The sequence below is a fragment of the Onychostruthus taczanowskii genome, unplaced genomic scaffold (assembly GCF_017590055.1).
Source record: "Onychostruthus taczanowskii isolate IOZ18803 unplaced genomic scaffold, ASM1759005v1 scaffold20, whole genome shotgun sequence".
In the NCBI taxonomy this organism is placed as follows: domain Eukaryota; kingdom Metazoa; phylum Chordata; class Aves; order Passeriformes; family Passeridae; genus Onychostruthus; species Onychostruthus taczanowskii.
Window position 1 is genome coordinate 10335180 of NW_024499240.1, and position 26016 is coordinate 10361195.

The 26016-nt window shown below is 40.8% G+C and overlaps 1 protein-coding gene across 2 annotated transcripts in view; it reads left to right on the forward strand.

The window, feature by feature from the left end:
• The first annotated feature begins 6 nt into the window (after positions 1 to 6).
• CCNYL1 (cyclin Y like 1) overlaps positions 7 to 26016 on the forward strand; it is a 33591-nt gene continuing 7581 nt past the window's right edge. Inside the window, exons 1-8 of one of the 2 annotated variants that reach the window (XM_041403187.1) lie at positions 7 to 341; positions 12835 to 12909; positions 15144 to 15178; positions 16561 to 16661; positions 18105 to 18140; positions 18873 to 18924; positions 22275 to 22394; positions 24397 to 24563. In XM_041403187.1, the coding sequence (XP_041259121.1) occupies positions 92 to 341; positions 12835 to 12909; positions 15144 to 15178; positions 16561 to 16661; positions 18105 to 18140; positions 18873 to 18924; positions 22275 to 22394; positions 24397 to 24563 (836 nt within the window). In that variant the 5' untranslated portion in view covers positions 7 to 91. Of the gene's footprint in view, positions 342 to 495; positions 1301 to 12834; positions 12910 to 15143; positions 15179 to 16560; positions 16662 to 18104; positions 18141 to 18872; positions 18925 to 22274; positions 22395 to 24396; positions 24564 to 26016 lie in introns of those variants that run through there. The other variant, XM_041403185.1, reaches the window with a different exon arrangement.

Genomic DNA, 26016 nt, shown 5'->3' on the forward strand with positions numbered 1-26016 from the left:
CCGCGCTCCGACCCGCCCTGCGCCCGCCTCCCCTCCCCCGGCCCAGCCCGGAGCCGCGCAGCCGGGGCCCGGCGGGGGAGCGCCGAGCTCCATGGGCAACACCGTCACCTGCTGCGTATCCCCGGACGCCAGCCCCAAGCTCAGCCGGGCTCGCGGCGGCGGCGGCGGGGCAGCGCCGGGGCCCGATCGCTGGGCGGACGCGTACCAGGCGGCGGCAGCGGGCGGCGGCGTCGGCGGCGGCGGCGTCTCGGGGTCGGCGGAGGCCGAGTCGGGGGACTCGGATCCCGGCGGCGGCGGCGGCCCCCACCTCCAGCACATCAGCGACCGGGAGTTCCCGGATGGTGAGCGGCGGGCGGGCGGGGAGCGCCGGGCACCGCATCCCTGTGCCCTCGGTGCCCCCGCTCCGCCCGGTGGGCACCCGGGGGGCACCGGCGGCCCGAGGCGCGGCCCCTTTGTCCGGCGGCGGGGGCAGCGCGCCCCAGGCAAAGTTCCCCGCGGCTGTCACGGCACAGCCCCGGCGGGTCCGGCTTCGGGCCGGGACCTCCGCCCGCGGGACAAGCCGGGGCCGCCCGGCGAGTCCCCGCCCGGGCCAGGAGCGCCTCCCCTGCCGGGCAGCGCCCGGCCCTGCCCGGATCCCGGAGAGGGGGTCGGGGAACAAGAGGAGAACGTGGCGGAGCCCCCGGGTGCTCCTGGCTGAGGCGGTGAAGTCTGGCTGCTCCTTTCTCCCTAACTGTGGAGTCGTGACTCGCTCGTAGTGTTCGGGCAGATCGCAAAAGCTGCTGCATTTCCAGTCTCTGTTGAACAGGAGGAAGGAAGAGGGTGTGTGGGGAGTAAGGGAATTAAGAATTACAAAGATTGTGTGCATATGACATCACCCTGGCTGGACGTGAGTAATTTATCCTCTGGCTGTGCAGGGCTGTAACTGTGGACTCATGACACCGGCGTTCCTCGTCGCGTAGCTCTCGGTGTTCCCGATTTGCTTTCCTCGGGCTCATGGGAAAGTACGTGTGTGCCGCTCGGATTCCTCGCAGTTACGCCCGGAGCCCTGGTGCCGGCAGACCCGCTGTGCCAGGCTTGTCCCCTGCGGGAGGGCTGTGCTGCGGGGCTGCCGAGCCAGGTGCCAGCCTCGGGGTGCCCCTGCCTGCCGGGCCCCCCCGCTGCCGGGCTGCGGCACCTCATGGCATTCACAACTTGGTTTCATTAACAAACGTCTTGCTGCTCCTCTTCGCAATTATAACCACACCTATGGGAAATGTATTCGCTTGGAAAAAGATAGTCTGGCTGACGTCTTTGATGTACGGTGCGTACAGTAGCAATAATCAGTGTTATCCATACTCTTCTTGAACTTAAAAAAAATTTTTGCTGTCCGACTCGTTGCAGAAGAGTGTGAGGAGACCTTCAGAAATGGAATTACTCAACTTGCAGAACGTCTTTGATGTACGGTGCATACAGTAACAATAATCAGTGTTTTCCATACTCTTCTTGAACTTAAAAAAATTTTTGCTGTCCGACTCGTTGCAGAAGAGTGTGAGGAGACCTTCAGAAATGGAATTACTCAACTTGCAGAGTTCTGCACAGCACCATATGGTGCAGCTGTTCCAGAAATGAGATGGAACATTCAGCCCCTTGGAGCTCCTCTGAGACAGCTGTGCAGTAGTAGAAATTATGTTTGCGGCCTAGGAGAAATAAACCTTTATTTTTGCAGGAAGATTATTACAGAACTCTCTCAACCCATTAGGGGAGGAGGAGCTAAACTCTCTGAAGAGATTCTAATAAGCCAAGCAAAAATGCCTAAGCTGAACAAATCTCCTCGGGAATAAGGGTTGTATTTGTTTGAATCTTTAGTATGTGATCATGTCAGCTGTGCTAAGTAACAGATTTAATTGTGAATTCATCCATGTTTCAGGACTGGCCTTGAAGTAGAGAAGTATTAATTTTTTTTTTTTTATTTGCAAGCCTGAATAAGAGCGTATAGTCCAAGAATAAGATACTAGCTGTCTATCACAAATTTTACTTTTGTGGATATAGAAACTTGAGTCTTGAGGCAGGAGATAATCCTAAAACTAGAACTGCATAAGTGGTATATGTTTAAGATGATTTTTAAAATCACTTTTACAGTGGTATGTGGTTCACTGTTGCCCTCCAAAGTTGATCTGCTGCAAGCGATGATGATATTTGAAGTTTTCTGATTGATACAACTCTTTAGGGGTGCAGAAAGTACCAAAATTTGATACCTTTATTAAAATAAAATTCAGGATCAATCTTAGAAGTAAAACTTCTTGCAGTGATTTTTGAATGTTGCAAAGCAGTCCCTGGATAAAATCGAAGCAGTTAAGTTCAAAATGTAAAGCACTATTTGTGCAGTTTGAAATCCAGTGTCATGATACAGGCTTTATGAAGTAGTTAGATGTGAGATAGCTATCTGTTTAATTTAATACCTCCTATGAAAGAATAAATCTGTAATAGACCAGATAGCTATGCCTATTCCTCTTAAACTCTAGGATGTAAAAGCTGTCACATACCCAAACCATGCAGACAGCCTGCGTGTTTCTGTGCTCTTGACTACTAGAAAGTATTTGTTTCATTTGGGGGATAAAACGTATTTCTGTAATTGATTATTGTGTAATATTATAGGCTAGCTAAGATGCAAACTTAGTCTGTAATGGGAGGCTGAGAACCTACTGACTGTCCTTTTCTTGAATCCTTTGGCAGGGAGAAAGCTGCAAGGAAAAAAGTCAAGATCATTTTGGCTATTTTTGTTCCATGCTGCTCAGTTCTAGGAGTTTCTAAGAAAACAGCTAAATATATCAGAAAGCTAGCATCCGAAGGGGATGGAGATGCTTCATTCCTTAAATTTCTACCTCTACGTTGTTTGTTGTTCTAAAGTCTGTCTTAAGTACTTTTGCACTTGTTTTGCTGAAATTGAATGTTTTGATTGTATCAGGAATGCAGAAGTTACAGAGCTTTGGACTTTTTGTTTTGTGTTGTTTCATAGCGCTGTGTTGCTCTTCCATAGCCAGTGGAATGCGTTCCTCGCAGGTCTGTGCTCTTAAGTGAGGATTATTCTGTAGCTTCTCCAGCACTCTTCTTAATAGGCACTACTTTCCAGTCAGCACTGCTTAGATTGCCTGTATCAGATCAGAAGGAAACAAGAAAATTCTCACTTTCTTAAAACGGACAAATTATGATGTAGTATGACAAAAAAGCAGTGGTATGTGGAATGGAGGTAAAACACACAGTAAAACTGAAAGTCTCATGTTTCAGCAAAGGTTAATTCAAACAGGAAAGATTTGTCAGATCCTCTACTAAGAGAATTTAAAGCATGACCTTGTATTTTATGGCTCTCAAGATCCTGAGCCATAACCTGTTTGGTGCATTCTTTCTCCAGACGAGGCCTGTATTTGTGGTTTGATATGCTAAAGCAAGTTGGATTAAGTAAACAGGGAGTAAACATAACTTTGAAAACAGAAGTTTCTTCCAAATAGGTTCATGCCTTCTGCTAGTATTAGATATCAATGTCTGCCATGAATCTAAAGCTGCTAGTTGACTTTTCAGCTGAGCATTAAGTGTTCTTTAAATCAACAGTTCAACACAGTTTGCATTGACCAAAAAGGCTTTCCTGTCTAGTTTTAGTCATGGTAGCTCTTTGATCTTAGTGTGCCGTTTAGTGGGCTGTGGTGATTGGTTTGGTGTTTGGTTGTTTGGGTTTGTTTGGTTGTTTGGGTTTTTCCCCCCCAAATGAGTGTCTGCTAATCTTTATTTTGGGCTTCCTTTTTTTTTTTTTTTTTCCCTGAGATTTTTTTCCTGCTTATTTGGGGGAAGAACTTCTTATGACTGACACTTTCTTGCTAGATCCCTATGTTTAAGTTTAGATCTACTTCTTCAAAAATTGTTTGATCCTTGGATAAAACTAGAACAAGACCTCACTTGGCAGATGTTTCTCACTCGTACGTGAGATCATCTCTCTGCACTGCTGCTGTTCACTGAGTTTGAGCAGAGGTGTGCCTGATTCCCTTGAACCAAGGGGAAGAGTGTTGCCTACTGAAGTGGTGGGACAAAGTGACCTGGTACCCTCACCTGAATAACTGGGGGGTGGGGAATGACAAGGGAAAAGACAGTCAGGGATAAGAGGGAACAGCAAATGGGATCAGGAGAGGAGCTGATTGGGATGTGATCATCACACACAGGTTAGATGGGAAAGCAAATGCAAGAGGACTTTAAAGAGGAGAGTTCATAGGGATGTAGTGAGTGAAGTTTACCTGGCTAGTGCCTAGAGTAACTCTTGAAAGTTTCAGGTTGTCACTGAAGTTATTAAACAGTGTTGAAGATGAACAGATATTTGGATATATTGATTGTCTCTGATCTGGTTGTCTGTATCAGCTTGTCTATAAACCTCCTTGCAGAAGGTCTAAATACTGTTCATTTGTTTCTCTTACATAATTTCATCTTATTTCAGGCATGTGGGTGGAGGTTTTTTCCTGTGGGATTTTTTTTTGTTTTGGTTTTTTTTGGGGTTTTTGGGGTTTTTTGAGGTTGTGGTTTGTTTGTTGTCAGGTTTGTTTGTTTTTTTTTTTTTTAATCCTAGTTAAAATGTTAGTTAAGTTAAAACACTTTGTGCAAAGAATCAGCTTTTTTGATGCCACAGTTTCATCACAGGGAAGGCTTAACCATCTTGTATTGATTTTTGTGCCTCTCTATTTGAAGATCTGTAGCTGCATAGGTTGACAAATACCTCTTGTCTATTTGGACAAACATGAAACCAGAGCTAAAAACCAAATGATGCTCTGGTGCCTTTTCTTAGTATTCCCTTTCCTTTTTTCCTTGTCGTCACTGAGTTTTTTTGCCTAACTTAGGCTCACTCTTGGTTCCCATAACTGTCAATATCCCTTTCCAAAAACTGACCAGACATTCATTACAGAGGTATTTGTAGCAGTTGTAGATAGCCTGTGATCTTGACAAATATGAAGTATTGTACTTTCTGTAAACCTGAAACAGCTTCCATGTTGTTACCTTAAGAAGCTTGGTGCCATGGCCTCTAGAAACAATCTGTAGTGGAAGTCACTGAATCACAAAGTTGTCCAGGAACAGCAGTGAAATTTACCTATAGAACTGGGAATTTAAAATAAAATAATTAATCGCTGCAGTATAATATTTGTATTTCTGTTTTTATCCTTGGGTGCTGCTGGCAACTAAAGAACCCTCTATCCTTTTTTTCTCTTCAGTAAGTCTTGGAGACTTTTGCAGCAAGCAAGTAAACCTTAGGTTTTTAAGAGTAGTTGGTATAGAACATATGTACATGAAGCTCATGTGGAAGGAGACTGATTAGAGTTTCTGGTGTGTTTCTGCATGCTTTCAGCATAACAGGTTTTGAAAGGAAATATGTAATCAGAGAGGTTTGATGAGACTTAGAGAACTAAGGAAACTAAATTCATTTTAATCTGAACTTTTTTTTTTTTTTTTAAACTGATTCTGTGTGACTTACCTCTAGCATCCTTATCCTCTGCTGGCTTTCTTTAGATTTGCTGTTTTCCTTCCTACCTGCAGGGCAGATGTTGTAGAACAACAGAAATTCTGTGTTCTCTCAAGTGTGATCGTTGTGGTGAGGTCATACCAAAAAGCTGACTAACAGGGGAATGAACTCTTGCACAGCCAACAAAACACAAAACGCTACTCCTCCCAGATTCATATTGCACATTAAATTAATATTTCTAGCCATGTTTCTTCCACATACAGGGGGAAGGAAGAAGTTACTGTGGGAGGCAGGAGGGAAAATTCTACCAAACATTAGAGAACCCAGACCTTGCATCTGTAGATCCTTGCCAGCAAGTTTATGTTCAGATTTTTAAACCTATCTGATGTTTTTGTTCATTACATTTAGAGTTTGAATGTGCACTTTTATTTCATTCACTAGAAAAATAATGTTTTCAGAAGAAAACTCTGAATGTTTTGATTTCAAGAGATAAGTGAGGATGGTACTGACTTAAAAAAACTTGGTTGCTATTTATTTAAATCTGTAGTAAAGCCAGATGAATAAAATTGAAGGTCTTCCTTGCAGGAGATGTGAATATCAGGATTACCTTGACAGCTTACACAAAAATCCCCCTGTCAGCCAGGTAGCATTTTACAATGTTTGATGAGCTGTGTGTGTATAGCACAGCTTTGCTTCTGTTTGGAGTTCTGAAAGGGTCTCGAATCATTGCAGTAATCAAACATTGTTAGTTTCCTTCCAGTGTGAAAACTAACACTGGCTTGTTAGGAAATATGTCAGTCAGGCTCAGATAATAAACTGCTGAATGCCAATATATTTCAAAGACTAAAACAAGTTTTTCTGTAAAGCTCTTGGACATGTTTTGTTACATGGATAGTTATTTTTCTTCTACAGAACAAACTGCAGGTAAGGTCCAGGTTTCATTTGAAGTTCGCAAATGTGAGCAATTGGAAGAGGTAAAAAATGTCCCACGTGCCAGTCCATCAGGTGGCATGTGACACCAGCAAACACTGCAGTGTGTCTTGCTTTGGTCACCTGCAGACCTTCATTTGAAGTTTGCAAATATGAGCAGTTGGAAGAGGTAAAAAATGTCCCACGTGCCAGTCCATCAGGTGGCATGTGACACCAGCAAACACTGCAGTGTGTCTTGCTTTGGTCACCTGCAGACACAACCTGAGACTGGAATTTGTGGTACTCACCTGTTCTGCTTTCTGAACCATGGCTTGGAAGCGAGGCAGAGAACGTGTGAGGAGTGTTATGGGAAGGCTTTCCTTACACCTGCTGTTGTCAGCATGGATCTAAGATTCTAAAATTTGGTTACTCTTTAATGTATACCAAATTTTTTTTTTTTTTGTTTTGGTGGGGTATTTTTTGTTTTGGTTTGGGTTTTTTGTTTTGTTTCATTTTGGGGGAGGTGTGTGTGTGTTTGTTTTTTTGTTTTGGCTTATCAGTTAGAAAATTAGAGCTATGGACTTTGAGTTTAACCTCTGATGATAGTGAGTTGTGTTATGTGTGAAGGTCAGTGTGGGGAATAAAGAGTGACAGCATAGAACTAATTCTTTCTTCTTGTCCTTTAAATGGCCCTAAATTAAATGCAGTACAGGAACACATCCCTAACAAAACATTAGTTACTTCTGCGATCTAGCTTGTGAGCTACTGTCTTCCTTCTAGTTCAGAGATAAAATCTTAGGGGCATCTTGTTTACCACTGTTTTAACTTGTCCTGCTTTTGCTGTGGAATTTGGGGCACTCCTGATACCCTGTCTTAGCTAAAATCTGCAGAAGTGCTTATAACCCTGGCAGGTCCATCAGGAAACGTGTGGAAGCCTTCTGGGCTCTGTTTGGTCCCAGAAAGGGAGGGTGGGTGTTGTGTTGTGTTGTGTTGTGCTGAACAGATCTTGGGCGTGTTTCCCCAACGGGGGCTGTGAATGGGGTCCAATAGGATCATGTTGGGATGTCCTGTGGAGGCTCTGCAGAGTAGTGTGGATACTCCTGCACTTTGAGAAATGAAAGAAAACATATTAATATGGTATTGATTTTTTTTTTAATCCACAGAAATTAACAAATTACTTAAATCCTCGGTAGTCTCCAGTATTTAATAAATATCTGTACTTCTGCTTTTTAAAGTCTTCTGATTTTAATAGTAAATTTGAAATGTTTCCTGTGTCAGTTTCTCCAGCCCAGCTCTGGAGTGTGGTGTAAAAGAGCAAATAATTCCTTTCTAATTAAGAGAGCTCGTTGTGTATTGAAGTGATTTCTGCATCCTTCGAAAACATCAGTGTGTACCCAGATATGTGCTGGGTATTGGTAATGATATTACTGTTTCTGTAGTAGTGCCATAAAAATTAACTGGCAGCTATTAAATAGCTTTAAAATGTCTCTCTGTGTCTATTGTGTAAATTCACAATATTTAGAAATAATCTTTTAACAGTCTTTCAACAAGGAGGGTTGCAAATAGAAAGCAGCCTATGCGTGCCAGGCTCTCTGGTGCATTTGGAGTGGCTGGGACAAATAAAGCAGGTTAAATACAGAAACCAGAGTTGTAACTTTCCTAAAACGTTTTGGAAAAAGAATTAGAGTAACATAATTTGAAGGAGAAATAATTTAATATGAAATTATTGTTAGGAATAACAGACTTTTGAAATGGATTGGCAGATTTGCTTATCTAATTTGTTACAGTCTTTACATCTTTATTGGCAGGGTTAAGTGGCTTGCATCTTTATAGCATAAGGTAATGAAATATAAGGGAACTCAAGCATTAGTCACAGCTAGTAAGTCATTGAGCAAGTGACAAAACACAGTTTACAGCAAAGAGATTATTGTATTGTTTAATGCTTTAAATGTGTGCTGTAACAAAATGTTAGTGCTGTCCAGCAGAGCAAAGGATGGGGCTAAAACTGTTGAAGGAAATGCAATAGTTTGTTCTGAAGTAGTGAAATTGTCAAAGGGCTGCTACTTAGTCTCATCTTTGACTGTCAGCTTTATTCACAGGATAATACATGTAGCACGATGCAATGTGTAAAATGTGTTTGTAATAATTAGAAGTCACCCGTGGAGGTGTGTAAACCATAGATAAGTAGCTAGCGTAATAAATTCCTAAAACCTACACACATTCTTACATGACATGGATAAAAGTAAAGTCGTCATGTGGATTTTGTGTTGTGGAAAGGATGCAAGATCCTGAGCTAGGGCAGAGGATTGCCTTTAAAGTTGATGTGATCTGCCCTGTGGGGGTCTGTGTGTGCACAGCAGCAGCCGAGGTGGCTGAGATTGTCTGAGTGCAGGTGAGCTGCAAGGGATTCCTCTAAGGGGCAACGGTGGCGCAGGGAAGCAAGTTCAGGCTTCTCTCTGCTCCACCTGGAGGCAGGGTTGATCTGACAAGCTTGGTAGTACACATGAGTAAATGGCTCTGAGAGATGCAGAGAAATACGGGGGAAGGTTGTTTCTAACATGCTGTTCTCAGACTGGTGAAGGGCCCTTGTGTAGCACCATTATTTTCCTGCTCTCATAGACCTGATTTCTGGTGGGAATCTTCCCTTCTCACCTCTTTATCACTTAAGTGTGAGGGTCTGATAGAAAGTGTTTTGATTTCTATTGAGTTAATAGCCTCTAGAACAAAAGTGTTCTGGAGCTGTTTTCTTGCTTTTTATATCATCCTGTTGTTCCTCTCATTTCTCTCATTCTTGTTTCTGCATGTTTTAATTCCTATTATTCCTGTTTATCCTGTGGCATACATGCTTTCTTTTTCACATATTAGCTTACTGTGAAGCTTGAGTTTTCTGTCATACAACTTGTGATGCAGCTCCTGCTCAAGACTTACCCTTACTATCTTGGCTTTGGACTATGGAGTGCTACCAGGATGAAGTATTAGGAGTTATGCTTGGTTGTGAGTCAGATTGTTTGCAGACAGATTTATCTCTTCCTCTGCCTTTTCTTTTGCTGTTTCCCATTAAATTTTACCTCTGCTCATGCCCTTATCTGCCTCTTGCCTTATGTTTCCTTCAGCTGTATTGCTGTTGCCTTTTGGTATTTCATGAACAACATTGGCAGTTTAGGACGAGTAAATCACATAACTGCTTTTTCCATTGCTTAGAAAAAAAAGCATTGTCCAGGGAAAATGGCACAGACAGGATGGTTAAAGTTCTCTGGCAGCTTCTAAGGGGAAAGCTACAGGGAGGTGGTCTGTGAAATGCATCTTTCTTTGCAGACTCTTGCTAGGCCAAAGCAGGTACACTGTGTGTGCTCAGGCCATGTTACCCTGGAATACCAAACCCAGCTGCAGTGTGCTGATCATTTCTGGTGGGATTGCTTACTGGGAGCCGTGTGATGTGTCTTGGACTATTAGTATCTTAGTATTAGTAACTCTGGTTGTATAATCTGTGCTGTGGGTGCTGATACACCTGGTTTCATCCAGCAGAAAGTGTCTGGCAGAGCCAGTACGGAACTGGAGCCAGTGAAGTCTATGATCCTTTCCGTTCTGTTCCTCTCCTTAAATGTGTGGGTCTGCTTGGCTCAGGGGTTGACTCATGTGGCCTTGTCAATTTTGTGTCACTCAGTGCACGCTGCAGTGCTGTGGATCTTCTTGCCTGGAATTACAAGAAGACATTGCACACACTTTTTGTCTGGGATGAAAGTTGGTTATTCTTGTGCTTTTAGTCCTAGACCTGATTTCTAACATGTAAGAGGCATGGATATAGGGACTGGCAGAGCACAGGGAGAGGCAGAAACAATGTAAGTGAGCATTAACAAGTCACATGGTTTCAAAGTAAATCAAAACCATAGGGAAGTCAAGATAGTAGTGTATTTTTTTTTTATGAGGTGAGGGAGGATGGGTGTTATCCTGTGTTGTCTCTTCCCTGGGGAAAAAAAGCATCTGTCCATCTATCAGTGACCTGGAGGAGGTGATGGAGGATGCCCAAATTGCAGATGACAGCCAGCAGTCAATGTGCTAGAGGCTGCTTATTCAGAGGGACCTGGACAGCACTGGGCCCTATGAAATTCAGCAAGGAGAAACATGGAGTCCTGTGTTAGGAGTTACTCACTTCAGTGCCCTTTTCCTTCAGTTTTCCTGTGCTTTTTCCTCCCCAGTTTTCCTTGCTGCCTTTCCCTAAATATGGCCCAAGATTTATCCAGTCCTACAAGTTCTTCCCTACGATTCCACAGTGAGTCTCACAGCCCTGTAGGCATTAATCCCCCAAATGGGAAAGGTGATCTAGGCTCTATGGATCCTCATTGGAAGTTTTCAAGGCTCAGCTCAGTAAAGCCTTGAGCAGCCTCATGTTCTACCAAAAGCTGACTCTGTTTTCAGCAAGAGGTTGAACTGGAGACCTCTGAGGTCCGTTCTAACCTGACTTTCCCAGTTATTCTAAAAGTTGCTGCTGAGCTGTAAATAAGTTCTGAATCATTTGCTCTGTTTGCATCATAACTTGCTGATAACAATCTGTATTTTAAGTCTGCACATTACAGTCTTGTTTGGCCTGTTGATGATACTTCAGATACTTACAGGCTGGCAAAATACTTCCACTTCTGAACACTGTTCGTGTTGAGTTTGTTAATGCAGTGCTAGCATTAGAAGCTGTATAATGTCTCTTAAACGTGATTTTGTTAAATCAGTGTTAGAAACTTGTCAGACTTGTGGACAAGTTTTAAGCAAGTTATACTATTCTGTTAAGATGCTACAAGTGGTACTTAAATTGTGGCAGTATGGCATGCTATTGCATGCTGGGGTTTTTTGTTTTTTTCAGAGAATCAACTGTGTATCAGAAGTACTTGAGGTAAATTCCACTCTAGGGCATCTAAGCCAGGACTTCTTACATTTTACTGCATGAATAAATTCAGATATCTGTTCACTGTGTGCTGTGAATGAGTACAGTAAGGTGACAATGGAAATACTGGTTTTGTAAATTAACTTTTTAAAACTTAACAAGATGGTCAGCTTTCATGGCTGACTCTGGCTTTTTGACAGGAGGGGGGAATTGCCTTTTGAACAGTCTTGGTGTTCCTAAACAGATGTTGGCTACTTAAACAGTAGAGATTCAAAATTACAGTGGTCCACATCCTGGACCAGTGCCAGAGCAACAGGGCTGGACTAAGATCAGCAGGGTTGTAAAGCCCAGTACTTGGCAAACATGGAGCTCTGGACAGCAGTGTTGTGCTCCAGTGGGAATCTGGAATGAGGAGTTTTGGGCTGTCATGCACTTTGGCAGTGACGTTCCCTTGCTGGTGCATGGGGCTGGGGCTGTTGTGGGGAGGTGCAGTAGCACAAACATTCACACAGTTAAAGCCGCAGCACCCAGGCAGCTTGTGGTTTGGCAGAGTTCTGTTGGTTTGGTGCATAAAGATTATGTTGTTTTTTTTTTTTTAATTAAAAGGTGATGACAATTCTTAGATGGCTTTTCTTTTTAGGGGTGTGTCAGCTGTGTTGGTGGCCCACGTTGAACACTTCAGAGTGCAAGTGCTCGTGTACGAGTGTGTGTGCTTGTATGGCTGGCATGGCATGACAGTGACAACTGTAAATGGATGCAGAATTGCTCTTTCCAGGACTTAGAGGGTCACAGTGCTACAGTATTCTGTTCATGTGTTCACATAACTCACTGTGTCTGTAGCACGACTTCCTTGGAGCAGCTGTTTCTTCTGTCAAAGCTAAGGCAGCTCAGAATTTCATCATGATGGTCACAATTTCATCAACAAACTTTTGTGATCACTTCCATCTTAATCTAAGGCAGGAATATATCCTCTTCTAAAGCCATCACTGCTCTGTTGTGGCGAAGGACTAAAGCAGTCATTTGGTTATTCAATAACTCTATTTTAGCTTTACATGGTTTTATTTGAAATTCCAGAAGAACTCAAGAGTGTAAGCTTCATGTTTTAATATTTATCAGCACCATAAATGTTACTTATTAGGTTCTTTTGTAAGACCACAGAGGTTGTTTCCTGCTGTATTTGGTACATAAAGCGTAGACAGAAAGATCAGCAGTGATAATTTTTTGTTAGTTAGTTTGGTATGTTTTTTTTAAATTATTCTCTTGGTAAAGTTCTAGCTTTCTGCTCACTTCTGAGCACCTGCCCCACAGCCAGCTCCCCTAACATGCAGGGACACAGACTGACTTTTGAAGATAAATGGGTTTATCTGTCCGGTTTTGGTTGGTTTTTTTTCTCAGAGGGAAAAATATAAAATTTTTATTCATTTTGGCAAAAGTACAGTTCTGTTTCAGAGAGACAACCCATTCTGTGTGAGTTTGATCTTGTTTCCTTCACTGTGCTTGAGCACTTTGAGGATGGGTGGGAATTGTTGCAGTTATCATCTTTTATTAAAGGTATCTCCTTTTTTTGTCCTTCCTATTTCAGATTTAGCCTTGGAATCTAATCCATCTGATCATCCCAGAGCAAGCACAATTTTCCTGAGCAAGTCACAAACAGATGGTAAGCTACGGTTTTTTTCCAGTTTAACAAAAAAACAGAAAAAAATGGGAAAAGTAACCAAAAGTAACAGCTCAAGAACAGTGCTTCAGTTCTTTCAAAGCATAGGGATTAGTAATTTAGGTTTTTACACAGAAACGTGTTTGTAGACCATTTTACTTAACACTTAAAATCACTTGATCTTTAAAGGCTTAAGTATCAGATTTCAGAGTGCAGATCCTAGAGTAGTCTGAAGGAGAAAGGCTCTCTTCATTAGTGTAATTCAAGTTTCAAGCAATGTTGGGTTTTTTAATGACCAAGGACTGTTTGAAAAATTGTTTTAAAGTAAAAAAAATGTAGTTGAAAAAACCCTAAGTTTTCTGTAATAAATAATAAGCCTAAGCCATTAGTCTATACCAGTTGCTTTTGAATGTGTTGTTTTAAATTATTTGAATAGTTTCAGAGGATAAATATTCTCCAGTCCTGGTTTTAATTATATAGATGTATTTGGATTCTCAGTTTCTTTGCAGATCCTGTATTTACCTCATAACTCAATTTTGAAACAATTGCTATAGCTTGTGCATTCCAAAAGGCTATTGAAAAGTGGAGGCATTTCTGTAATGCACATATAAAAATTCTGTTGTCAAATTCTGACAGTAGGACATTTTGAAGTTGCAACTAAAAAAAAGTTTAAGATAATCTTTTTAAAATGCTTCTGTTTCTTTTATAGTTGGTTCTTGTTTGAAGAACTGTTTTGCTAAGAAAGTGATGCACTTGTGGTTGCATGTGCTGATGGAAAGCTGCAGTGTGTCTTTTAACTTGGCACAGCTTTGCCACAGAAAAGAATTATTTTGACAGGTCTGTCAGTTGCTGTCCTGCTATTCATTCTTGTGGCAAGTGGTAGAATTGTCAGTTTTATCAACTTTGCAGTGCTCAGATAATCTGTGAGCAGCGGGAACAAGCACTAGCCCGCTTCTCCACAAGAGATGATACCAAGGAAGTGTAAAGACCTCTTGTTTTGGGGCCTCTGAGGTCAGTCTTCAAACAGCCAGAGGGCCTGGCCTGCTCATTTGAGACAGCTCTGAGACGAGCAGTGCTGAAGGTGCAGCTCACACACTGACAGGGCTCATGAGCAGTCACTGTGCAGCCTTCCAGCCTTGCTGCAGAAATGCTCAAACTATGAACCGCCTTGGTGGGGGTGGTATTGCTTCTAAATGTCATTTGGATTTCTTCAAATGTATTGAATTGTGTAGACTTGTGTTCACGTAGAAAAAGGGTCCTCTAGGTGAGCTAGTAACTGTTAAACTATTCTCTGAAGTTTGTATTAAATTAATCAATTTTAATGGAGAAGTCAGGCAGAATAATTTATTTTCTAATTTCCCTTGTTCTTCTTTAGTTGACCTTCCATAGAATTAGCAGAATTAATAATCTATAAATTCTCTCTCAGTGAGATGTTATCAGGGTTATGAGTTTTGATTTATGAAGAAAGACTAAAAGAATGTGGATACTCTTTTCCAATTGTCAATTTTTCTAAAAATGTAAGAGAATGTGTGCTGCTAAGGAGTGGTAATGATGTGAGGTTAGAACTTTGGAGAGGTGTCTGTCCATGCTGTCCCATTTGAATACTCTGTGCATGTGTGCAGCTCTCCCTAGCACACTGTTGTGTTGCTGCTGTCACAGCTGGAAGTTTAACCTTGCAGTCTCTTTTGAAAGACTAACACAGTTTAAAATGAGCAAATGGCATGGCTGCAGTTACATGATAAATAGGTGCACAGCTTGTGCCAGCATCCTCTGTATAGTGAAATTCCCTTTTGCCTTCTGCTAACAGGAGCAGAGAGAACACCTAAATAATGCTGGGCACCTCACTTACTCCTTGTGTGCCTTTGGCAGGCTCAGGGTGGTTTTGCTGGTTTTGCTTCTGTTTGCTGTTGGATGTTGGACATTGTCTGTTTGAACTATCTGAAATCATCCTGGTTTTTTGATACACAGCATCTTTTCAAAGCTGAGATGTTTTTCCCCTTAGTGTGATGGGAAGTAGTGGTTGCTAAATGTACATGTGGGTAGACAGGAGTATGTCTTACTAGATAAAACTTTTGATAAAACATGGTATTTTTTCCTCAAACTACTTTCCCAGACACCTAAAATAAAATTTGAAACTTTTAATACTCCCATACTTTAGAAAACTAGGTTAATAGAATTACTTTATTGAATGTAAATTGGGAAACCTTTCAGTTCACATTATTTTTCCTTTTTTCTAGTGCGAGAGAAGAGGAAGAGTAACCATATAAATCATGTAAGTAAACTGGATTTTATGTAAATAATATTAGGATATTGGGACAAAAATTCAAGGAAACAACTGTAGTAGTTCTAGGTACATAGTCTTACACATGTTCCAAGTCTTCCTTGGAAGGGTAAAACTGAATTAACTTTGCCTGTCTCTAAGCAATAATATCCAATATCACAAAGCATAGAATGGCTGATGTCAAAAGAATAAATTTTTTTTGTTGTTGTCAGTTTTAAATATTTCAGAACAGTAAGAAAGAAAATATAAGCCAACCTGTCTGTATTTTTTGAAACAAAAAATAAAACTGCATTAATTTCTCAGCCAAGATGGCAGGTCTTAAATGGCTTGCTGATTGAGTCTTGCTACAGGGCTTATTTTAAAAAGTGTATCCAGTGTGAAAAGAGAATAAGGAACAAATAACATCAGTATGATAACCAAGTGATACTCCATTAGTTTTAAAATCTGAAAATATGCTCTGAGCTTCTTCCACAAATATTAGTTAGTTTGGACACTTCACTTACCAAAAAAAACCAGCCAAACCAAAAAAGATGCAATGTCATTAATAGGTGGATAAAAAAAAAATCATTGTCTAGTAAAAGTAAGAATGGAAGTTAGTTTTGAAGGGTGTCAGCATTTTCATATTGTAGACTTCAAAGTTTTAGACAAGGCATTTAAAAAATTCTGGTGAAAACTAATGAATCTTGAATTGTTTGATTGAAATTCCTCCCTCAATTCCGATGTCCTATCTCTAGTGCAAGGCATTCTCTGAATGTGCTCAGGGAAGCCTGGGTAGGGTTATATTGGAAGGTTTCTTACAGTACAGAATGGACAGAGTTAGGATGGATGATGGAGCATATTGGTAGCTCTAAATAGTAATAGTAAAAGTAAGGGTAATAGCAGTACTCTGCTTCCAGATTCCAGATGCTAAACAGGACATGTGTGAAGTGAGCCATGTCAGGAAAAGGTTTCTTTCTTTTGAAAGACATGACAAACCCCCAAATGTTAAACTGGATAACCAGAAACTGTAAAGGTGTAGGGTGTAAAAGAAGGGAGAAGGTGATTATGGAGTCACAGGGAAATCTAATAGAGTACATCACAGAGAGCAGACTGGGACACAAACTGACAAGAATGGAATAGGAGAGAACTGAGAAAATCAGGACTTGATGCTTTGGCTCAGCTATTTCTACTGTTAGTTAGCTAAAATCATGTTGTGTATTACAAGGGATGGTTTATAAATTTATCTTACACAAAGGAACTAGATGGCTGCAGGATAGCTTACGCTGCAGCAGCAACCACTGGAGGTGTAAAGCCAGTATTCAGCGTGCTAAACAATGTTCTTGAATGTATTTCAGTTCTTTTTTCTTTTTTTTTTCTTTTTTTTCTCCCCCAAGGTTTCTCCTGGGCAGCTTACGAAAAAATACAGCTCATGCTCAACAATATTTATAGATGACAGCACCGTCAGTCAGCCTAACCTTAGAAGCACAATAAAGTGGTAAGGACCCTTGTCACCAACGAGGGCTTGTAAGGGTGGCATTGTAAGGGTTATTTGGGATTTTCTGGGCGTCTTGTCTGTCCCGAGGCCAACTGCACTCTTGAATGGGAGAAGCACAGCACTGCTTCTGCAGGTTGGTCATGGAAGGGGTGTAGAGCTCTGGGTAATTGACTGCTGGAGGGAGCTCTTGTTTCCCTCACAGAGCTCGTGGACTCTCTTGCAAAGTCGTTCTCATCCTGCACTCGAGGCAGTGCAGAGGTGTGTCAGCACTGTGGGCTTGAAAGTATGTGTTGAGAGGGGAGTTTAGGTCACACTGAAAGCCAAATCAAGAAATTCTTGACCTGGGAAAATTGGAAATGGATTTTGTGTGGAGTTGCAGGAAAACTTGTAGGGCTGTGTTTGATACTTTCCAGTGATATTAGTCTGCCCTCTAGTTGTGGAAAACCAGCATGTTGCTGACTTAGGGTTTAGTTCTGGCCTTTCTGCCTTTTCTTCACGTACTTGTTATTTTAGGTAGGTGATACTTATGTTCTCCAATGTAAATGGCTGCTGGAACTATTTTTCTGGGTACCAGAAAGTCAATTATTTGCACTTACATGATACCAGCTGAGAATTGAGAAGAGAGTTTTATCAAGTAGATTGAGGCCCAGAAGGCTTTACTGATTTAATAGTGTAGTAGAGTTTGGAAATGTCTGCATTGATTTGTTACTTTAAAATTTGGTTTCACACAAAGGTATGCAGCATGTCACTTCTCCTTTTCTAGAGAAAAAAAAAACAATAGCCTAAAAAAATAATGCTTGTGCCCATTTGAAGTGACAGTGCACATTTTGTACAGCTGACAGCAGATCAGAACTTCTCGTGATAGGTTCCCATGATGTCAGTTATCCTGTTAGCACCATGAATAATTTGCCACAGTAGACGAATGTTAATGTATGAAACCTGTTGCCTCACTTAGCAGAGACTAAAAACTGTTCTTGTCCACTTCTTGGATTATGCTGGTATAGTGCCATCTTTATTATTCTCTTTCTTAGACAGTTCCTAAATTAGGCAACTAGACAGGGTTAAAACATCTGCAGAATCTCTGCGATGGGATATGTAACAGCAAGAACTTACATTTCAGTTGGGAATTAGTCTACATTTTCACTAAATATCACCTAATCAGGAAATGAAGGTATATGTTGAAAATGTCACTTAACACTTATTTTGTTGCACAAATATCTGTGCAATGAATGTAAAAGTAGTTTGGCAGGCAGATCTGATTTGGCCAGATTCTGTTCAGACAGTTAGACATCAGAAATGAGATGTGTAGTGCTTGGGGATGGGAGAGGAGGTCACTGCAAAATGGATTTGTAACATTCCACTGAATGACAGCTTTTGCAATGGAATAGTGTGCATGGAAAATGCTTTGTTAAATCTTTTTTTTATTTTCTTTTTTTTTTTTAGTGTAACATTAGCAATATTCTACCATATAAAGAACAGGTGAGTGAACTCTTCCTTTGCTGAAATATAATGACTTTCTTTTGGAACTAGGGATATAAAATCATAGAATCACTAAGACTAGAAAAAAAACTCTCAAGATCATAGAGTCAGATGTGGTCTTGGTCACTTCAGTGACAGCTGGTGAAACTTAAAAGAGCTGAAAATCTGGCACTGTATGCTGTATGTGTTTTCTCTTTGTACCCCTCTTGAGCAGCTGTGGAAGGGTCAGTAATGCACCCATCCAATGGCACATACAACTCCAAAACAGAGCGGGAGGAAAACATGCTTAACTCACCACAAATCAGCCTTTGGACTTTGTTCAACTTTTCCTGAGTACAGGGGTATGGATTAGTTTTGAAGGGTGAAGGAACACTCTGTCCATGTACAAGTCACTCTTGCCATTACAGCTAGTTCCAGCATATGCTTCTGAATTACAGCTGACCTTTTGAGGTAATGCTGTTGATGAGTTTCACCTAGTTTCACATTTTGGGGAGAACTTCAGTAGGCATAATACAAGAACATGGAAAGCTATTCATTGTTTAGCATCTTAAATATTTAGTAGTAAGGACTCATCATTAAATGTTTTGCAAAAATACAAGGTAGCTCCATACCATTTTCTAGGAAAAGCTGAACTATAAAATCCTTAATCCTTTTTAATGAACAATGATTTTTAGTAGAGCACAGTATTACCAATTAAGTCTTATTGCTAAACCAATGACTTTTGTTTTGTAGAGATTCTGACAGATCATTGGATATTTTTGATGAAAAATCTCACCCTCTCACAGTAAGTAATTTTTTGTTCTCTGAGTGTATATCAGTAACATACTGGTTTATAAGTCATAAAAATGTATTAGCACAAGGCCACAATCAAATTGATCTTAAATTGTGTCTTTATATATAACACAAACAGGGACTTTTGAGATCAGCTAGATCAGGAATAGAGCCCAGTCTAAATGTTACAAACTATGTTTGATTTTTATGCTTTGACTATAAATAGAAACAATCATGTGCCCAATTCTTTGGTATTCCATGTCTGAAGTTTCTTGCCAGTCTCTTTTCTCCCCCTCTTTAATAACTGCTTTATTAGAAGTGTTTTCTGTTTCTTTAGGAAGACATGGTTAGTAGGTATGTGCCTAACCTTTTAAATGACTGCAGACAGGAGAATATAATACATGAAGCATCACACAGAGTAGGCAGCAGTGAGTTTGGCCTTTAAAACACTGGAAAGGCAACATTTTAAGGCAAATATGCATGAGACTGCTTGCAGTAACAGCAAGGAGCATTCAGGATGTGATTTTAATGTGACTGGGCGTGGTACACCTTTTTAGACACCCTTAAAGATGCAAAACTCATAGTACAGGGAAGCTCAAGAGTGGAGTGTGTGCTTTTCACATCCAGTTTGAGCACTCCTAGCTTAATGCCTGTCCTACAGAACCACTTACTTTGTTTTTCATGTGAAATCAATTTAGCAAAGATCCAGCAGCTTTAAAAATTGAATTTGCTCTGGGACCTACCTGACTGAATGCAGTATAACCCGTTCCGTGGATCTCAGTTGGTAATAAACAGATTTTAATAAACAAGTTAATATTTTAAGTTTGCTAAAGTTTCATCCCTAAATATGACCAATTGTGCTAGGAATTGTGCAGTGCAATATAAATAAATACAACTTTTTTCTCAATTAAAAAAAACCAAAAATTTAGGACAAGAGCTATATTCAAGATTTCTTGTATGGATTGTAGCACTTAGGAGCAAAAAGGGCAGGCCAAAACTATTTTATGTTGTGGCTGAGATGGTCTCAATGCAAAGCAACACTCCATTTTCCAAAGGCTTCAAATCCTTTTTTATTCTAGCATGCATGCTTTTTATATATTCTTTAAAAACTCCTAAGTTTACACTTCACTCATTGGTCAGAAGAGACAAAGTGCTTATTGGAATAGAAAGTTGCAGGTTTCTCTTACTTATCCTTCTCTCTTTCTTGGTTTCTGTGTCAACAACCTTGGTAGGAAATTCTTCCAGGGATAAACATGGATCCTCTTATCAAACTTCTCTCTTGCTCAGAGAAGTTGCTGTAAAACCTCTTCCACAATTTTAAATGCCTGAATCTGTTGTTTCCCATTCAAAATTATTTATGTAAGATGAACTCCATCAGACAATTTCTTTATGTAACAACCTGGCATCCTTTGATCCTTTCATGCAGCCTCCCTCCTGTTTAATGAGAAGAAAATCATTGTGTCCTCTGGGGAACACGTAAAGGTCTCTTCTATCTCACTGCAGCATACAGACAGAAACAGAGTTAGGGCTGATTTCACACTTCTGAGGGAAAGGCACACATGGCTTCTTCGTTTCTATAGCAGTGGTGTTTTGCCTGGGTACCTACTGTTCCTTCAGAAAGGTTAATCAGCAGGAAGAAATCTCTGAACACCTTGTCTTCTAAAGATGCGGTCACAAGGAGTCCAAACCCGGCTCTGTTGGCCCTGATGGGACCCAGGTACCGGCATCATGGATTTAGTCACAAATACAGTCTTGGTGCTTCCTTTCTCACCTCCAGTGTCTTGATTTAAGACAATTTAAAAGGAGAACATTCTGGAATAAGTTGCCTCCTTATATAGGTTCAACCAATCCCTTTCCACCAATAAGGAATGAACACAAGTAGATGTAAGTGAAAAAAGCCAGTTTACTGACAAACAAAACAGCAACAGGCAAAATCTAACAGTAAATAGCTGCTAAATACCAAACTGCTGAATCTCACATCCTGGGGGACCAAGGAGAGCCCCAAAATGCCAGAAATACCCTTCCCAAGATGAGAAAGCCACTAACAGCAGTCTCTCTGAGACCAGGGAAAAAAAACACCAAAAAGAGAACCCAAAATGGGCAAATCTTGTGCTCAAGGCAAGACCAAGAAGCCGGGAAAGCCAAGACCACACAGCAGCAGGGCCCAGCTGCCTTCAGAGCCAAGTTTAAAAGCACCCACCCATCCCCAGCTTCCCACAGCAGGGTCCTAGAGACAGTGACAGGTTTTGGGCACAGACAGATGAGGAATACAATACCATTTTGGGTTACCTCAGCACATCCATTCAGCAAAAATGTACTTCCAGATGTGCTTTTGTACCATGTGTAGCACAGGAATGAGCTCATGCTGTTCCTGATGCTGCATGTCCCCCTTGCAGAGTAACCTCTGTTGGTTAGTGGTGTATTAGAAGGCTGTGTGGGCAGTACTAAGTTAACTTACCTCTGCATTTTACTTGACAATGCTCCCTGGCTATTTTAAACTACAAAACCACAGGAAAACGCTGCTTTGCTTACCTTACAACTACTAGGCTCGTATCAAGCAGGTACGCTGTTCTCAGCTGCTGTCCTGACCATGCTGTAGGTCTGACTTGGACTGTAGACAGAAATCTGTTCAGTCTTGCAGAACCAGTGTGCAGAGTTGGAGCTCTTGAAGTTTCATCCCTCCAGAAAAAGTGCTAAATATCAGAACGTATCAAACACTTACTTTAGGATTGCTTTTGCAGACTGTTTATTTCTGAGCTTTTCTTCTCCCCTGTGTTTAGAAACAGTTTAGCACTGTGTTTAGTGTCACAGTTAAGTCTTACAGTTCATTAGCTTTGTTGTCTTTCTGGAGTCCCTCAAGAATGAGTCCTATGAAGACAGTGTAAATTACCTTCTAGTTCTACCTGTGACAGAATTATTGCCATGTGTTCTTCAGCACTTCCTCAGCTGGAAGAGGAATCTCATGAAGTCTGTTTATTTTGGCTTTTGAAGAGCCATTGTTTCTCTGGTGTGTATATACCTGTGATTTTCTTGCAGGGAGAAGCTTTTTTTTTTACGTCTCTTTCAGTCTGAAGAATGTTCCATGGACAGTAGTTAGCACCTAGCAGTGATGATAGTGGTTCATGCTCTTTCCTGTTGGCCCTACAGATCAAACAAGTGTTCAGAAGAGAGATACCAGCTAAAGCTACTGTGTTTTGTTCGGAATGTTTGCAGCATTGCAAGGCTGCTTCTTTCAGGGTGTAATTCTGTTCTGCCTCTGTGACAGGAAATGGGTGTATACACCTCAGTGAGAAGAAACAACCTGTGCTTTAGAGTCAGTGTTAAGTAGACAGCTTTTCAGTAATTCCAAGAACTTTGTTTCAGCGGGAGGAAGTCCCAGATGACTACTACAAGCACGACCCTGACCACAAGCACATCTACCGGTTTGTGCGGACGCTCTTCAGCGCAGCGCAGCTGACAGCCGAATGTGCAATAGTCACACTGGTAAGGGCAGCTCCAGCCTTTGGAGCACTTTCCCTCTCCTCGTTAAGAGATCTGGGCTGAACTGGCATTTAAATAGTTAAGAGTATCTCATGAAACCCTATTAATGAAGGCACAGTACAAGTGAGTTCATTATAGATTTCTAAGCAGTCACAGAAGTGATTAAAAAAAGGGCAATTCCCTTTTCTGTATATAAATATGTAATGCTTAATTACTTGCCCAATAAAACCTTGTTTGTTTCATTATACATAACTCGCTGGAGAAGCTTGAGAAGAGCAGAACAGTGGGATGCTGTAAACAGTGGGGTGTGCTTAGATCATGCACAAAGACATTTTTTATTTCAGCTACGTGCAAGGGAGGGTGTTAGTTTTGAGTTCATATTAACCACAACTGTCTCAAGAGACCAAGAGTCAATCCTATAGGAACTCTAGGAGAGGATCTTTCTCATTATTATCTCCTTCAATCATTGCCACTTTTCTACCAAACTTTTTTTTTCAATCAAGCTGAAGAGGCTATAACTTTTTTCCCCAGGTAAGATGGAGGTGCTTAGAATTTAAGAAAAATATTAAGATCATAATCTCATTACAGTTCTTTGTTTGATTTCAGCAAGCATGATGGATTAAAAAATTTATCAATGACAATGATTTTTTATTTACATATATGTATTTGTGTGTGTGTGCATATTATGTATATGAAAGGAAATTTAAATATCACAGCGTGTATAATTGCTACTTCAGACTGTTTGTCAAACTGCACTTTGTTGCACACTAAACTTCAGTCTTCATTGTGGCTTCTTTCTGAAAAACAGTGTGAAAGAACAGAACTGTCACCAAAAAGACAGTATAGCAATTAAGCAAACTTAGCTTGAAGGACTCTCTTTAATAAGAAAATGAGTAATTAAAAAAGCTGAACATTTACAAGCTGTTGAAACTCTGAAAGTAGTTGGAGGTTTTGATTTTTCAAAGACAGGCAAACAATTTTGACAGAACAAGATGACAGGTAACCCAGGGCAAACTATGGGAAGTGTTTACAAAAAATGGAGTTACTTTTTAAAGTGAATTTTACCGCTAGATGGCCCTGTTATTATAGGAACACCTTTGGGCTATTTGAAGGCTACAAGCCAAGGATGGGAAGAAAGCATGGAGAGAACTCAGTGACAAAGATTAATCCTTCCCTTAGACCTTAATAGGTCAAGTTTCCCTTACCCACTAATTTATTTGAAGATACATTAGAAATTTGGATTTGGATGAGGGAATATAAAATTAAAAACAATTTCTATTCAAATTTGAAAGTGCATATTTCTTATTACATGGATCATTATAGGAGTGTGAATAGTAGAGAACTTTCAAGGAAGAGAGAGATTCAACATCCTGGAGTTGGTTTGAGGTCTCATGGGAGGAAAAGACCATGGCACACTTTTGGACTTGGGCATGTCTCACTGCCTAAGCAGTGGGTGATGGAAATGAAGGGATTGAAGTCTGTTCTATAGAGAGTGAGACAGAAATAGCACTAAAGGCCTTTCACTGTGGAAAGACAGCGATTAACACATCTTTGTCCCATCACTAGAGATCAAATGCAGGTTTTAGCACTTCCTGTTAAGCTACAAGTGCTGAACCTTAACCAGGATGAAAGGCTAATGTGATGGGATCTGCTGTCCAGGTGGGCCCTAATGAGAACCTGCCGGTGCTTGTGGCTGGGTGACAGAGCTGTGGCAGTGTCTCCTGAAGGAGCAGTGCTCGTTGCTCAGAACTCTCACCTCACTACCTATTGTGTACCCTGGTGCTCCAGCTCTTGGGAGAAAATAAAAAATGGAACCTGTAGCTCCTGAAAATTTTGATTCTTAAGTGTAAATAATAATCACTGATACTTTGTTGACACACTTAACAGTAATAAATAATCCTATTGGACTGGCATGTTTGCTGCTCAGCTCTGCTCCAGGTCTTAATTACACACATATCATTGTGGGGTTTTGTTGTTTGGTTATTTTCCCTTCTTCTTTGTATAGGTTTATTTGGAAAGGCTTTTAACCTATGCAGAGATTGACATATGCCCTAGTAACTGGAAGAGGATAGTCCTTGGAGCTATTCTGCTGGCTTCTAAAGTCTGGGATGATCAAGCTGTGTGGAATGTGGATTATTGCCAAATACTGAAGGACATTACTGTTGAGGACATGTAAGTTGCAAGGTTTGGGTAGTCTACAGTGGTGGGGTTTTTGGGGTTTTGTTGTATGTGATTTTTTTGTTGTTGTTTATTTATGGTTTTTCAAATAGCACGTGATCATGCTGAAAAAAATCTCTCTGTTGCTATGATATATATATATATATATATAAGGTGTATATTTAGTGTCTGGCCTCATTCTCTTTTCTACCTGAAGAAACTGTGGATAATTACCCTACATTGAGACAAGTCTCCATTAATAATTTTAATGACTTGCGTGAGTGACTTCGAAGTTAGTTCTTAATCTCAGTGATGAGCCATGGAACTAAACTGCCCAATTTATAGTCTTATCAGAAGGTTTTTTAGAAGGAAAAAAAAAGTGAACTAAATTTGTCCCCTGCCTTTTCTGTTTTAGAATTTGCAGAATTGCAAGGTAAACCATAACCTGGGACTTTCATGTGTGCTTGTGTATCCAGTTAAGGCCTAAACATCTCAAGTCTGAACTCTAGTGCTGCTGCTGGCCAGCAGGTGTTTCTATGGGTAGCTGTGGTTGCCTGTGTTACTCACAGCCACTGCTGCAGTTTATCCTCTCTGGGTAGGTTCTTTGATGTGCTTACAGTGCTGAAAACAAAGTCCTCAGTCTTATTACTGCTTGTTTTGTAAGGCTGTTCCTTAGATGTATTTTTGACTTAGATGTCCATTTCAGTTTTCCAGAAATTTTGAATCTGCTGTCTTTTCTTGCTGCACTCAGCTTTAAGGCAGATTCTGCAGTATGGGAAGATATTCTTCCTCATGGCTCCAGGCTCATACTCTGGGCTGGAGGTGTGTTTATGTGAACTGTAGTTGGCCCATTAGGTTTTCTGTTAAATTCCTTCCCACAAAGTTCTATCTCAGAGCTTTAAAATGTCATTATTTTTGTTTTAATTCTGTTTGCTAGCTTGTTCTCCTATCACAGGTAGAAATTATACAAGTCCAGCTTGAAACACCAGGCTTTCTAGCCTTGCTTTCATGAGATGCTTTGTATGTGAGTTAATCACAGTGCTTGCCCTGAGCATGTGTCCAGGGCTGTGCAGTGGCAGCCACTTCTAGCACAGGAGCAGACTGAGCTGGCAGAGCTCTGCACACAGCACTGGGAGGCTGCCTGTGTCATGGGGCAGTGTTCTTGCCCCAAGCTTTCTTCCCTGGATTCAGCCCAAACTAATGTTTCAAATACAGTAAGTAATTATTCATTTGAGACTCTTTAGGAAGAGGAATATCTAGTTTTCTTCCTTTTAGGTAGGGGACTGTATTTCTAAAAATGAGGGAGTTTTCTGCACCAAAATAATTTTTATTATTCAAATTAATTCACATCTCAGACAGCAACCACTGTCACTTGTTTTATACATACCCCTTGCCTGGGAGTTCTTTGTCTCAAAATGCAGGACACTGCCAGCCCTTCTTTCAGGAAAGCACAATTAGTGATTTTATA